General features: G+C 36.1%; 1 protein-coding gene across 1 annotated transcript in view; it reads left to right on the plus strand.

The window, feature by feature from the left end:
* MAP3K1 (mitogen-activated protein kinase kinase kinase 1) overlaps positions 1–12,826 on the plus strand; it is a 57,969-nt gene extending 45,143 nt beyond the window's left edge. Inside the window, exons 12-20 of the mRNA XM_036403250.1 lie at positions 824–915; positions 1,125–1,314; positions 1,625–2,891; positions 3,931–4,083; positions 5,369–5,531; positions 6,910–7,041; positions 8,038–8,180; positions 8,655–8,786; positions 10,168–12,826. Coding sequence (XP_036259143.1) covers positions 824–915; positions 1,125–1,314; positions 1,625–2,891; positions 3,931–4,083; positions 5,369–5,531; positions 6,910–7,041; positions 8,038–8,180; positions 8,655–8,786; positions 10,168–10,317 — 2,422 coding nt within the window. The 3' untranslated portion in view covers positions 10,318–12,826. The remainder of the gene's footprint in view (positions 1–823; positions 916–1,124; positions 1,315–1,624; positions 2,892–3,930; positions 4,084–5,368; positions 5,532–6,909; positions 7,042–8,037; positions 8,181–8,654; positions 8,787–10,167) is intronic.
* Positions 12,827–15,257: the final 2,431 nt, after the last annotated feature.

A 15,257-nucleotide genomic window follows, 5' to 3' on the forward strand; every position in this document is an offset into this window, starting at 1 on the left:
ATATGTAGGCTTTGCAGGCAAGTGATTGTATAGTTTGTTTTCGTAAGGGCTTTTTGTCCCCCTTAAAGTAAAGGAAGATGTTAGGTGTAGTCATGAACCCATCCCTCCCATCTCCATTTTTGTTGTTTTGGCCTATTTCTCATGACTCTCCTTAGAGCTATTAGCAAGTACTCCTTAGTATTCTTCGTGCTTCAGCAGAAGTTGTAACATGTTTGCCATGAAGTAGTAGCAGTAACATTATAGTTCTGATTTGTAGTTCAAACTGTAATGGTAGGAGATAGCTATTTAGGGTAAACTCCCTTGGCTTGAGTCTTCCTGTGCTAGGCTACCCTGTCTGTTCTTCCAGGCCAACCATTTCTTTTCCTGTACTGTAAACTAGATGAACTAGAACTCCACAAGCTTGAGTTTTGTTTCTCAAGGTTTAGTTTCTAAGCAGCATTTTTTTCTGAAACTGCAGCTAGAGATCCCCCAGCAGCAGTCTAGCAAGAGAATATCTAAAGTTAAAGTAGTAAGTAAAATAGAAGTGTTTTTATGCATTTGGCTACATTTGGCAAGAGAACAAGGTAATTTGAGGTTTTGTTTGTATATTAGTGATAGACATTACATTTCTGGAAGTATCTTGGTAAAAATGTCACAACCTTTACCCTACCATTGTAAGGTAAGCTTACCAAGAGTGGGTTATAGAAATTTACTGGAATAAGGTGGTATGAAATCATTTTACACATAATTCCTAGGTGATGATTTTCTAAGTATAATGAATAGGATGTTTTTCCTTGAAAGCATTTGCTAAAGGAGTTCTTCTTTTGGTTTTACTTTCTTACAGTCGAACAAGTCAACTTTCAGTCTCAACGCTATTGGAGATGTGTAAAGGTCAAGCGGGCGAGTTGGCAGTTGGGAGAGAAATACTTAAATCTGGTAATAACTTCATATACAAGTAAATTATGCAAGCAAATAATACTGGAATTTATCAAGTACAAGCATAGCAAAGAGAGCAGTATTCCTGTCAACAGTTTGGAAGGGGGCTAATTTGGGCAAACAATGAGTAATTCTGTATGATATAGTTCTGATCTTTGTGTAGACTCTGAACATAATACCTAATCTTCATTTTATCAACTTTTTTATAGGATCCATTGGTATCGGAGGTGTTGATTACGTCTTAAACTGTATTCTTGGAAATGAAATTGAATCTAGCAACTGGCAAGCACTGCTGGGGCGACTTTGTCTAATAGACAGACTTCTGTTGGAATTTCCTAGTGAATTTTATCCCCACATTGTCTGTGGAGATGTCTTGCAGGCCGATACTGTAGCTGACAGGTACTTTCTTGTACTCTATACAAATGTTAGTCTTTGTTGAATTTGTTGTTGGTGATTTCATAAAAGTAACTGTTCTAATTCCTGTAAACAAATAACATATGTTTATATGCAAAGTGTGCTTGCTTTACAGAGTGAGTAGTTGTCTTTTTAAAAACAACTGACCTGTGAAGCATTTTTGAAGCACCAGTGCAATAATAAATCTCCTTACTACTTCAGAACTGACAACTAAATACGTTGTTTTGAAACTGCTTTTTTGATACTAGTTAACTAGAGTATGTCAGTTTATAAAACACCACTTTTCTTTTTTTAGGTATAAGAAGCTTCTCTCCCTCTTAACTTTCGCCTTGCAGTCAATTGACAATTCCCACTCAATGGTTGGCAAACTGTCACGGAGAATATTTTTGAGTGCAGCAAGAATGGTAGCAAGAATGCCCCATATTTTTGTAAAGCTGTTAGATATGTTGAGTGTGACAAGCTCAACTCATTATGCAAGGATGCGTCGACGTCTGATGGCAATAGCAGATGAAATGGAAATTGCAGAAGCCATTCAGCTGGGCATGGAAGAAATGCACTCTGGGGAATGCCGACATGAAGACTTTTTACACCTACCTGTGCCAGATAACTCTCCAGAAAATACAGAAAATAATACTCCTAATAATACTGTCCAGTTATCAGGGAAAAGTGGGAAAGGTTTAAGTGACAGAAAACTGAGTGCCAGTCCAGATGACATTTCTGAGATGCTAGCTGGGCTTGCTATGGGACTTCCTGTTTCATCAGTAACCACTGAGCAACCAAAACCAGCCATTCAAACAAAAGGAAAACCCCACAGTCAGTGTGTGAACTCTTCTCCCTCATCCAGTCATTCCCAGTCACTATTCCCAACACTTCTGTCTCCATCAAACCCATCTGTACCAGCTGGCACTGTAACAGATGTCTCTAAACTCAGACCTCAGGGATTTGTTCCCTGCAAAATTCCCTCACCTTCTCCTCAAACACAGCGGAAACTTTCTCTCCAGTTTCAGCGAAACTGTTCTGAAAATAAAGAACCTGAGAAACTCTCTCCGGTTTTCACCCAAGCCAGGCCATTGCCATCCAGTCATGTACATAGGCCAAAGCCATCACGACCCACCCCAGGTGATGTGAACAAGCAAGGAGAAACCTTAAAAAGCAGTATGACACTTGACCTGAATGATATTCCCCAATGTGATGGCAATAGCAGTGCAGTTATACCAAGCGAGGAGACAGTGTTCACACCAGTAGATGAGAAGTGCCGGCTGGATGTTAATGCAGAGCTCAATTCCAGTATTGAGGACCTGCTTGAGGCCTCCATGCCAACAAGTGATGGCACAGTTACGTTCAAGTCCGAAGTTGCAGTTCTTTCTCCTGAGCGGGCAGAAAATGATGATACTTACAAAGATGATGTAAATCATAATCAAAAATGCAAGGAAAAGATGGAAGCTGAAGAAGAGGAAGCTTTAGCTATTGCTATGGCAATGTCAGCATCCCAAGATGCCTTGCCAGTAATTCCCCAACTACAGGTTGAAAATGGTGAAGATATCATAATCATTCAGCAGGATGTAAGTATACGCATGAGAATTTAGGTTAAGTCTCAACTGAAGGTCACTGAAGTGATAAAGCAGTGCTATTATATTTCAAAAGTGATAGAAAACATGAAGGTGCTCAATACCCTTTCGTAGGAAATGGGATATAAATTTGAGAGTACTAAAGGAATCCTTCCATGTTATTAAGAAATCTAGAGAAGGTGTTTGCAAGAGAAACATTATATCATGTATCAACATTTAAAGTGACAAAAAAGTGTAAAATTGGGGAAACTAGGAAATAAAACAAAAAATTTTAAGCAAGAGTAGAACTGTACTCAGTCCTAATGCTGATTTACTTTGAAGGCAATTGTACATAACCAAACTAATTTTTTGAAAGAAAGAATGGGAAAAGATCTTGTCATCCTATCTTGAGAGAAGATGGAGATACTTTATTAGTCAGGAAAAAAAACCCCATATATATTTACAAATAAACAAAAAGCACAAGAAATAATAATAGATTAAAGGGGTATTGTATTTGTGATCCTTTAAGGCAGCAACATGTAAAGCATAAAATTTGAGGGATAAATTAAATAGAAAACAGCCTGATTTTGGTTCTATTTATTGTAGGTGCAAGCTAAAGCCTTACCTTAAGCTTATTTGTGATCCTTTGAGGTAACAACATGTAAAGCATAAAATTGGAGGGATAAATTAAATAGGAAACAACATGATTTTGGTTCCATTTACTGTAGGTGCCAGCTGAAGCCTTAACTAAATGTGAGTCAAGGAATAGAAAAAAAAATTGTGCTCCTACTTGTGTCCTCTAATCTTGCCTTTCACCTTCATGTAGTAACACAGAGGAAGCTCTGTTTCATGTAGTAGAGTTTGTGGGTTACAGAATACTCTGGTGCTCTCATCTATATAACTATAAACTATATGAACCTATATAACTAGCAGTTCAAGGAAGTGTAAGGGAGAGGAGAGGCATGTAAGCTTGGATATTTTCTAACACTTCAGAATGTCTATATTTTAGATGCATATTAGTAAACTTGGAATTGATTTTGAATTTAATTTGCAGACACCAGAAACCCTGCCTGGACATACCAAAGCAAAACACCATTACAGAGAAGATGCAGAATGGCTTAAAGGTCAGCAAATTGGTCTTGGAGCTTTCTCTTCCTGTTACCAAGCTCAAGATGTGGGAACAGGGACGTTAATGGCTGTAAAACAGGTAAATACTTCAGGAAAGTACCTCACTTTCTTGTTTTTTCTCTTTCAGACCTCTTGTGTTCCTGCTTCTTCTACTCCCTGTCATGTGTTCTTACAAGAAACATAATTTAAAAAACCTGTATGTGCATGAATTAACTTAATATATACAAGCTTTTCTAGTCTTCTTAGAGTGAAAAAAAAAGTCCTTTGTTCTATGCCCATTTTCTTCCATAGTTCTTCAAGTGTGTTTTCGCTTCTATCAAGTTCATAAAATGGTGACTGAGTTAAGAATGGAGCCCAGATAACTTGATTCCAAATGAATGCCCTATTTGCAAGGTTGCTATTTTAAATAATTTCTCCTCACTTGTCAGGAATATTTTCCCTATAACTTTAAATGGAGGAAATATAGTTTAGTATTTGTATCTTCTGATTCAACTTTGCTAACTAACTAAAGGTAGCTTGGAGGTGAGTATTCTTACTATGTAAATTAATAGATACAGAAGTTGTAGCTGAGAAGAGGCACATGCTTCAGTCAAGATTTTTGAAGGTTTCAGGTGTGAGTAAATTGTTCACACTAGAGCTGCCCTAGGGCTGAATTAGTAGTAACAAAACAGAGGGCATTTTAGTCCCAACACTTTTATCAGTTCTACAATGATAAAAGTGTAGAAAATGAAGTAAAAATGAAGTTTTACCTATGAGGTAGAGAAAATGTTTTGAAGTTGCTCAAGGAAAGAGTATGTGCCACCAGTTATTCCTTCTTTGAAACTCTTTTGCTTGTGAAAAAGTGGGACTGTCCATGTGATCCTGGAGAGATGATGATGGTAATGCCTGGGGAAATTCCCTGCAGCATACCAGTATGTCATATTTAGTATGGATCACAGCTGAGATTGGCTCCAATTACATTACTTCTGATATGTCAAGTTGAATTTCTGTAAGAGCTTTAGTTATGAAACATTTATCATTTAATTGGTAAAATTTTATAAGGGATATTCAGAATCCCATTTCAAGCCTTTTCTTTCTTTGTTTTTCTCAATACTGGGAAACCAAGGGTTTTTTCCTAGTTTAAACAGAGTTGAAAAAAGAGGGATGTTTCCCCACTCTGTACTTGGAGAAGATTTTGTTTGTACCCTAGAAGATCCCTCTTAATTTCCTATGACTGTCTCACATGGAGATATGTTCTCAACTGGTGGGGTTGGAGGTAAAAAAGTAGTTCCAGAGGGTGAAAACCTCTTCTTGCTGCTGTACTGAAAGGCGATTACAGGACTTGTACTTAAATTAGTAAGTCTGAATGTTATATTTCAAAACAGGTGACATATGTCAGGAACACATCATCTGAGCAGGAAGAGGTGGTTGAAGCACTGAGGGAAGAAATAAGGATGATGAGTCACCTGAACCATCCTAACATTATTCGAATGTTGGGTGCTACATGCGAGAAGAGCAACTATAACCTGTTTATTGAATGGATGGCAGGTAAACAACTGATGAAAATAACATTTGAGTCTTGAAATGGTATTGCTAGTGTTGCATGGCTTGAGGTTGTGAATTTATATTTTCATTGCTGTGTTCAGTCAGTGTAAAGGTCTACTTACAGAACAGCTGAAGTGGTTGTAGCAATATTCTTAATGGTGCATCCTTTTGTGATTTGGAATTTTCCAAACCTAATCTCTTAAAACAGTTGGAAACCCTGACTGTTCTTTCCATTTCCGACTCCAAGTGAGAAGTTGTAAATTTTGATTTATTTCCAACTGAAGTGCATTTTCAGTGTATCTGTGTAGGTATAGGTTATTGTTAAAAATAACTTTCCTAGAAAGTTTGGAATACCTGTCACTTATTTTGTCCCAAGATTTTTCATAAGAATTGTGTCAGGCATTGTGTAGAGGTATTTAAGAACATTTAAAGTAAGTTTCAAATAATAAGTAGTAAGTAGTGCTTTTGGAAAAATTAATTCAAACCTTAAACCTCTTAACTGGTAATCTAGTAAAAAAATTGAAGTGTTTTCATAAATGTGTAGACCAGGGACAAGAAAATCTGTCTTTATTTTGAGAAGTAGTTCTATTGATTTTATGAATGTTTGCTGCTGTCCAGTTACCAAGTGGTGTTTTATACATCCTTATTTGCTGTAAATGAAAGCATTGCACCCTAAATTATGGTCAGAGTGCTAACATGCAAAGCCCCCAAGTATATTTCATTACAATAAGTAGTGCAAGAAATATTTTCTCAAAATTTAGAGTGCTAAACCTTTTAAGTGTAATTTTTTTCTGAAATATTATTATTTAGGTAGTTAAATGTCAGGAATTGCATTTACCTCATTCAAGCCCAGACTATATTACAATACTCTGAGAGAAAAATTTGAAATCCAAAATCTTGAGAATCTGTTACCAGTTTTTGAAAATAGAAGAAGATACTGCTTTTCCTTGATTGTCTGCATAGTTCTATGTATTGGATGATAACAAACGTAAATTAAAATATTTAAAGGGAATGCTTGCTGGAGGTTGCACTTACCTATTGCCTCAAAAAATAGTTAATGTTCTGCTGTTTACATGTTAATGTTGAAGTGTGGATAAAGTGTTGTTTTTAAGGAAGTATAAAATCATTAGAAAGCATGAAGACTTTTCTCTTTAATATGTACAATTCAATTTAGAAAGTAATTGAAGAATGAACGACGTAGCTTATTTAAAATTCTTTTAATAATAATTAAAATTTTTAAATTATTTAAATTTTGGGAGGAAGAGAAGGGAGAAATATAACTTAGAAATACTAATATAGAGTTCCAGTTTTAGGATGCAGTGTTGCACTCTACTAACAGAATGTATTAATTGTTGATAGAATATATTGTTTTGTCTTTTAGGGGGTTCCGTTGCTCATTTGTTAAGTAAATATGGAGCCTTCAAAGAATCAGTTATTATTAATTACACAGAACAGCTTTTACGTGGCCTCTCTTACCTCCATGAGAATCAGATAATCCATAGAGATGTTAAAGGTGAGAATAACTGATAAATTCTTTTAGACTGAGTATTCAAAAAGCAGCATATGTTTTGGCCTGAGATCTGTTTGTTCTCTCAGATACCATCTCAGGAGTGGTATTTCTACTGGGATTGTCTGATCATTTATAAGAAACTCCATAACTGAAATTAATCAAAATGCTACTGAAATTAATCAAAATGTTTGTGGCAAGCTTGTGGGTATTTGCTACCTGTACTAATAGTTTGGAAAAATTGTCTGAGTTGGTTAAAATAAGCTAGTAAGTTACCATGCAGTTTTAAAACTACCGCTACTTAAATTAATGTTTATGCTGAAATGATAGTAAAATATGTGAACAAACCAAGATAAAGAGGCCAGATTTCTAATGTGTGGAGATACTGTGATGAGTTTTCTTACTCCATCCTAATTGAACATAAATACAGTTGCACCCTGAGTAAAATGTGAACTTAACTGGGAAATACCAGTCTTACTGAATTTTTCCCTTTAATGTCACTATAGCTGTCTGTGAACTGGAGGTATATTTATATAAGTAGAACATTCTGAGGGCAAATGTGTCTTTACTAATTCTTTTTGAAACAGTAAAACTTTATATTGTTTGTAACATCTTTAAAGCAACTCAGGGTTGCTTGATCATGAAATAACTTCAAATTTCATTAGGAGCTACAGGCAATGAAAGCCTCCAGGACTTTGAGTCACCATTTTCTTCCATTATACCATCTCCAGGCATTGTTCCAGAATCCTGTGTGTTTGCCCTCCTTTGAAAATTTGATTGCCTCTCAAAATCTCTTAACAGCCTCAAGCTGTGTGCAGTATCATTCTGGCATAACAGAAAAGTGAAGTTATTAGACCATATTCTTGATTTTTAGATTTCCTTGATACTGAGGTGGGGAATGTCAAACTGTTTTATAATTTTGAGGTGCAGGGAGCAAAAATGTTCATCTTTTTCCCTGTAATAGAAAGCCAACTAGTAGTATTTTTATTGTACTGTTGACAGGTGCCAATTTGCTAATTGACAGCACAGGTCATAGATTAAGAATTGCTGATTTTGGAGCTGCAGCCAGGTTGGCATCAAAAGGAACTGGTGCTGGGGAGTTTCAGGGACAATTGTTGGGAACTATTGCATTTATGGCACCAGAGGTAAGAAACCAATTTTTAAAGCTATTTCAAAAAGTTTGTTTGAAGTCTTTGAGCTAATTCATGTAGCCAAATAACAGAAAATTGCTTTATGTGATTCAAATGTGTTTTAAATGCCTTTGTTCTAAAGATTGGGAATGATCATGGCAATGATGACATTTCTTTCTTGCTATCATTGTTTCAAGCAGTTGCTACAAGATATTGTTATCACAAGTGTTGCTACTAATGCCCAAATGACCATTTGCTCAAAAACTAGCCATTGCAAGGTACTTTGCTTGCTACTTGGTCAAGCATTTTATTTACTAGTTCTCTAGACCTGTGTAAATCTTGTGGCATTTACATCACTGGTCGTTCTCTTAGCCTGAAATGTTGATCAGAATACACTTGTTTGATGATGTGTTGAGGTTTACGTCTAAATGACTTAGAGCTAAGATACTTTGAATTATATAATCTGATTTTTGGTGTCTGTCTGTTCAGGTCCTGAGAGGTCAGCAATATGGAAGGAGCTGTGATGTGTGGAGTGTTGGCTGTGTTGTCATAGAAATGGCTTGTGCTAAACCTCCTTGGAACGCAGAGAAACACTCCAATCATCTTGCTCTGATATTTAAGGTATAGTATTTTGTTATTACCAATATACTACAAAAAAAGACACGTAATCTTGTGTACAGCGATGTGAATTTTAGGAAAGTGTGTAGCAGGGGTTGTTGCAATAGGTTTTTTTTTATGTTGGAGCTGTTAGCACAGAAGCAGTACTGGTACCAATATCATCATACTTGCTTCTTAAAAAAAAACAACAAAGAAACTGATACCAAAAAAGAGATACGAATACGTGATATTCAAAATCATTATAGAATAGTTTGTGTTGGAAGGAACCTTAAAGATAATCTAGTTCTACCTTCCCCACCATGTACTGGGACACCTTCTACTAGACCAGGTTGCTTAGAAATGTCTGATCTACACTATAAAAATATAGTGTAACAGGCTAAAAAAAAAATTAGGAGTAGAGTTGATCTTAAATTAGGCAGAAGACTGGGATGTTAACTTTTTCTTACGTTCCTGTAAAATACAGAAGCTCTTTTTTCTATAAACCATTTGTGTAAGTATTCATATTTCACAGTGGGGAAAGTCCTTTTATAAAAGCCTAATGTTCCACAATCAGATTTTTCTGAAAGATATTTTCCAATATGCCATGCTATATATGATTTTTGCCCCTTCCTTTGCTTGCTAGATCATTCATCTTGGCATGCATTTTTTATACTAAAATCAGTTAATTATTTTTAATTCTAAAGGTCCAGTTGAACTGTAGACATGAATGAAGAAAATACTGCTGCAAGTAAAGGAAGTGTTTGCAGAAAACAGACATTGCACAGCAGTGCTCAGAAATGTTCTAAGTAAAATCACTTGTGCTAAGAGATGTAATTGTCTTGGTTCTGCATCACTGTGAATCTGCTGGTGCCACTCTAGTGTTCCCAGTCATCCTGCTTTAATCCAGCTAGATAACATTAAAATTAATTTGATTGGAAGGGATCTGTGTCTTTCTGAGAAATATTTGCCTTTGGAGTAGTAGCAGAAGTACACTAAAGGCAGTGCAAGAAAGCACACCCAGTGTAACTTCTTGTAGCATAACATCACTCAGCTTCATCTCTCTCCATGGTGTCTCATGCCAGTTAACAGTGAATGCAGCTAGTAGACTAAAGAATGTCCATATGTGTGCTGTAGGAGTTTTTCCTGTGGCCTGCTCTGAGATGAACACTGCAAGATCTTGCTGTGAGGAGAACTTTTAGAGAAAAGTATCAGGAGGGAGTCAAATAAAAAAGCAATAGGCATAAGGACAATAAACTGAAAGTAGTAATGTAATCTTCAAACTGCAGTAGGAAACATGCTGAATGGAGAAAAGTTCATCAGCTGCAATATCAGTTTGTAGAATGTTTTTGGACTAGGAGAGGAGGCATTATCGCTGACTTCTAAAAAGTTATTTCCCCTTGTTCAGATTGCTAGTGCAACTACTGCTCCATCAATCCCTACACATCTGTCTCCGGGCTTGAAAGATGTGACTCTTCGGTGTTTAGAACTTCAACCTCAGGACAGACCACCTTCAAGGGAGCTGCTGAAACACCCAGTCTTCCGTACTACATGGTAGCTACTTATTTGTAAGGCTGAAATACTGAAGAAAATGCTACTGAATATACAGTAACTGTCTTGCAGTGCAGTTATGTGCAGCAAATGATATTATTCTGCTGGCTTTAATGATAGATACATCAAGAGCATAAGGCCAGTGGAGGACCCTACCTAAGTATGTGATTGACAAATCAAAATCTTTACCTAAGCTCAGTATGCAACATTTGACAATTCATGCAGAGATTTGTAAACTGTGCCTTTTCAAACATCTGGCTCTATGTTAACATAAAAACATTTTTCCTTAAATCTGCATGATTATTTAGCAGATAAGTGACTTTTATTTTATTTAGAGCACTTTTTCAGCACTATTAGAAGCTGAGAGGCTCAAGATCTATTTTAATATTGCAATCACTGTTCAATTTCACATGTAGATGCTCTGCAATTAGTAAGTTTTCAATACTGGTTAAAAGGACATTGTGTATCTGTCCCTTTTAATTACCTGATGCTCTCTGAGTAACAAATCCAAATATTGATGGAAACTTTAAAAAAAACATTTGCCTTCCTATAAAGTAAGAGCAGGCACTCATGGTTCACTGTGCATTTACTGCTGGCCATGTAATTTCTTTTGAAATCAAAGTTCTTCTTTGTATTTTTAACTTTCATGAAAAGGGGATATTTTAAAATAGTCTGTAGAAAAAAAGATGCAAGCTGTGTCATGGAATATTTTCCTGACACAAGAGTTTTAAAACCAGATTTGCTGGAAATCTGGGATAAAATGCCACCTTCAACAAGGATGTTGAAGGCTCTGATAGTATAGGTTATTTAATAAACAAGATTGTTCTGTATAAAGCAACTTAGTCTGAACCATGCTAGAAGTTGTTGAGCCTTTTTTTTCATATAGCAGTTTCTTCTGGCAAATCGTTTAGAGAAGTTTCATGTCAAGGGCCCCCCAAACCCAGCTTCCATTAAAGTTTTTATGGGAGACTTTGGCATGTACTTCAGTGTGAGCAGGTGCCAAATGAGCAAATCTCATTCTTTGTGTAAAGAAACTGAGGTTACATTCTCTACTGATAACAAGTTTTACCTGCTGTTTTCCTTCTGCCGTACATCATCTATTTACTGTAGCCATTAGTGGTAATTTAATTTGAAAATGTTAAAAATATTACCATAAGAAAGGTATTTATTTTAACAAGAAACAAACTTGGACTCTTGAAGATCAAGATAAAGTAAAATGTGAAGTAAAGCTTCACCTGTAGTGCAAAACTTGTTGGTTTTTAGGAGATGTGGGGGTTTTTTTTAAACAGTTTTTTAAAATTATTTTAAAGGCAGGTTTTTAGATTCTGATGCATGTAATTCTGAAGGAAAATGGCAGCTTTTTCTTTTGCTTTTTTAAAAATGGGGATCTTTTTTAATCTAATAATGATTGTGTTTAATCCATTTTGAAAAAAAAATACTGTTCATGTTATAACTCTTCAGAAGCCAGTTGGATTGTTGGACTCAAATAGAATTGGTTATTTTCAAAGACTCAGGACAAACTAAATAAGCTATAGTACCTTAAAAGTGTATAATACAAATTGGAAGCAAGACATCTTAAATATAAGTTTACATGAATGATAGTGCTCATACTAATAAAAAAAAAAAAAACAAACCATGTCATTAGTTGTGAATGTGTTTCTTTTGGAAATTTTACATTCCTTTGTTTTTGAAGATTGGCATACTTTGAAGAGTTAAAAAGATAATACCGAAATGTGAAGTTTGGTAGCTTTGTTTTGTACTTGACTTTTTTTTGACCACTTTAGAATTTCTCATTCTAATAAGATTGTTTCCAAGTCTTTCCTATGTGCAAGCTTTAAAGGATGCACTCTTGCCAATTCATGTACTGGAAGATCAGTTTTCAGATTAATACTGTTTCTGGCAGAAATGTAAACTGTATAAACTGATGAACCTCAGCTAATCAGTATTACTATGTAGATCACCATGCCTACCACATTTCAAACTCAAACTGCCTCTTAGGTGTCCAAATGCATTTGTTTGAGTTTGCATTTCCCTCGGCTTGCTGGTAATTGTGGTGTTTTTAAAATGGAGATGTGATGTAATATTCTTATTTTCTTTGGATCAAAGCTGGACTGAAAATTGTATTGTGTAATTATTTTTGTGTTCTTAATGTTATTTGGTACTTAAGTTGTAAATAACGTCTACTGCTGTTTATTCCAGTTTCTACTACCTCAGGTGTCCTATAGAGTTTCTTCTACCAAAGTTCACTTTCACAATGAAATTATATTTGCTATGTGACTGATTCCTAAGACTTCCAGGGCTTAAGGGCTAACTTCTATTAGCACCTTACTGTGCAAACAAATTTTACAGAAATCTCTGGGTTAAGAAATTTGGCTTCATTGTATCCTTTGTTATTTTAAATATATCAAGATATTTTAATTAAAAGTTTTTACCCCATTGAACCAATTTTATATAGTATAATTTCTACGTATTTTGGTGTTTTTTGTCTTTATAGTAAATAAAAGTTTTTGAACAAACTTTGTCCTTTGCTTACTGTAAGACAAACACATTCCTTTTACTGATGGAAATAAAATATTTCTGGTACACTTCACTGTTTATACACAATTTCATACACTTGATATATCAAGACTTATTTTCTAATAAAGGGCAGCAACAAAGACTAATTTTTTTAAATTCGTGATAAAAAAGGAACTTCTCTTATGACAGCACTGTTATCTACGAATCTCACTTGATTATGCCTTTAAGCCAGGAATTGTCTAAATTTTGCATTACCACAAAGGTAACAATTACCTATTTAAGTGAGCTTGTTAGGTCAGTTCTGGAGCTATTGAAGTGTGTGTTGGAAGTCAATCTGTTGTTTTATGTTTCTGGTGAAATCATTCTGTTGCTTGAGATTTTAATTGCAAACATAAGCCTTTTATCATCCAGGCAATCCATATATTGCAAAGCTGGGGCTTGTTTCAGTTCTTGTCTTTCTCCAGATATTTTTGAAATTTTAAAAATTAATAATTTTTTAATGGAAACAGATTTCAACTATATGCTTTCTTGTGACTATAAATTTTGTATTTTGAAGGACTGCACTTTTTATTAGTTTCATTAGGTATGATACTTTCTGCGGATAGATAAAAGTGCATCAATTCAGAAAAAACTGGCAGCAGAAATCTTCAAATAAATTCTAATACCTAATTTCTCAAATCAGAAAAGTGTACTACCTGAAATGTCAGAAAGGAAAATACGTCGCAAGGATTTAGTAGGAGATAAACTTACTATAATGTATCTTTATCTGATTTACTATAGAAGTTCTGAATCCTGCAGTACTGTGTCCTACTTGTGCTGTTGCAGCCTCCTTTTCAGGAAGGAGGGAGGGCAGAGGTCACTGGTGCCCAGCAGACGGCAGTGAATTTCAAAGACATCTACTTAGGAAACCAAGTATGTGCACAGGGCACGTCCAGTTCTTCCACAGGCAAAGGGAAAGCTCTGTGCCTGGTGTGACTTCTCCGGTGGGAATAAAATCATGTTTCTGCGTGTTGGTCACAGGTCGAAGGTCTGATGGTGTTTCATCTTTGCAAGTTCTCACTTGAGGCTAAGGACTGCCTCCAGAACATGTTGGAATGTCACGTATGTCCTTTCATCACATGAAAGTGGGCAACTTGTGCGAATGGCTGTTGTGACCTGACAGCCCACCTCCTAAAGCCTCTATTTCCTTTAGCAACTTTTCAATCATTGCTTAGTCTTCCTTAGTCACCCGAGTCCCGCTGTGACTACCTTACTTTTAAGAGCCACAATATGCATATGATGTGGTGACTATGTATCTTGTTTTGTGGTTATAGCACACGGCTGCTGAAACCAGAGTTGCAAGTCTCGAAGACCTTTCTTCTGTAATTACCGAGGAAGGCCAGGAGATGGCAGGGAAGCACTTTGCATCAGCCACTGTGCCTTTTCCTGCATTTTCCCTCAATTTCTTCAGTTCACACTAGCCCTTCCCTCAGCTACTGTTCTTGGAAAAGATGAGGCAGGTCAACAGTGGAATTGGAGTGATTGTGGAATAAATCAAGGCACAGCGTTAAATATTTGTAAAGCTCTGAGATGGTAAGTTAATTCTGATAGTTACATTGCTTTGATGGGCCTGTCTCGAATTTCTGAAACCCTTGGCAAAATTTCAGGTCCAGAGGAAGGAGTGGAACCTCTTAGAGTGTTTTGAGGTCTGATTTCTCTCTTTACTCCAAAACCAATTCTCAAATGCTCTGTATTTTTTAAACTGCTTTCTGAATAAAGTAAAATACGTGCATACATGTTCTTTTTGTCCCAGTTCATTGGCAGTATTAAACTAAAACTGAAGATAAAGAGCAGCATCCAAAGATAAATTTTTTATGACACTAAGTATCCAAGCAGCCAAAGGACAACAGTGGCCAAAAATTATTACAGTACTCTTATCTTTACATCTGTGGTGATTTGTAGAGAATGGTTTGGGGGCCATTACTAATTTTTGAAGACAAATTGCTGAATGATTGTTTTCCTCCCTACATTTTTTTAAATTACCTTAGAGATAAGTGATGGCAGAATGTGGCACCAAAAGGGTTTATGCCCCTGTTTGTAAATTCTTCTGATTTGTAGTATATCCCTTCAATCTGTGTACTTGAATGTTGCTGCTTGCTGTACATCAGTCAGTCAGAAGCTCCTTTAAATCTACAGTAGCTTATGATGCTACAAAGTACAACTCATGTCTCCTTGTGACCACAGCCACATACTAGCTAAAACTGTGGACAGAAGTGTAACAAGGCTCAGGTCTATAACTGAGCCACTCATTTTATGATATGGATCACAACTCTGGAGGACAAGTCTAAGGAGGAGCAGCTCAGGTGGGGGTGGGGATGGGCTCAGCCTGGAGAAAAAGAAGTTCAGATGTGACCTGCCTGAAAGGAGCTTGGAGCCAGGTGCAGGTCGGCC

The sequence above is a fragment of the Molothrus ater genome, chromosome Z (genome assembly GCF_012460135.2).
Source record: "Molothrus ater isolate BHLD 08-10-18 breed brown headed cowbird chromosome Z, BPBGC_Mater_1.1, whole genome shotgun sequence".
Lineage (NCBI taxonomy): Eukaryota > Metazoa > Chordata > Aves > Passeriformes > Icteridae > Molothrus > Molothrus ater.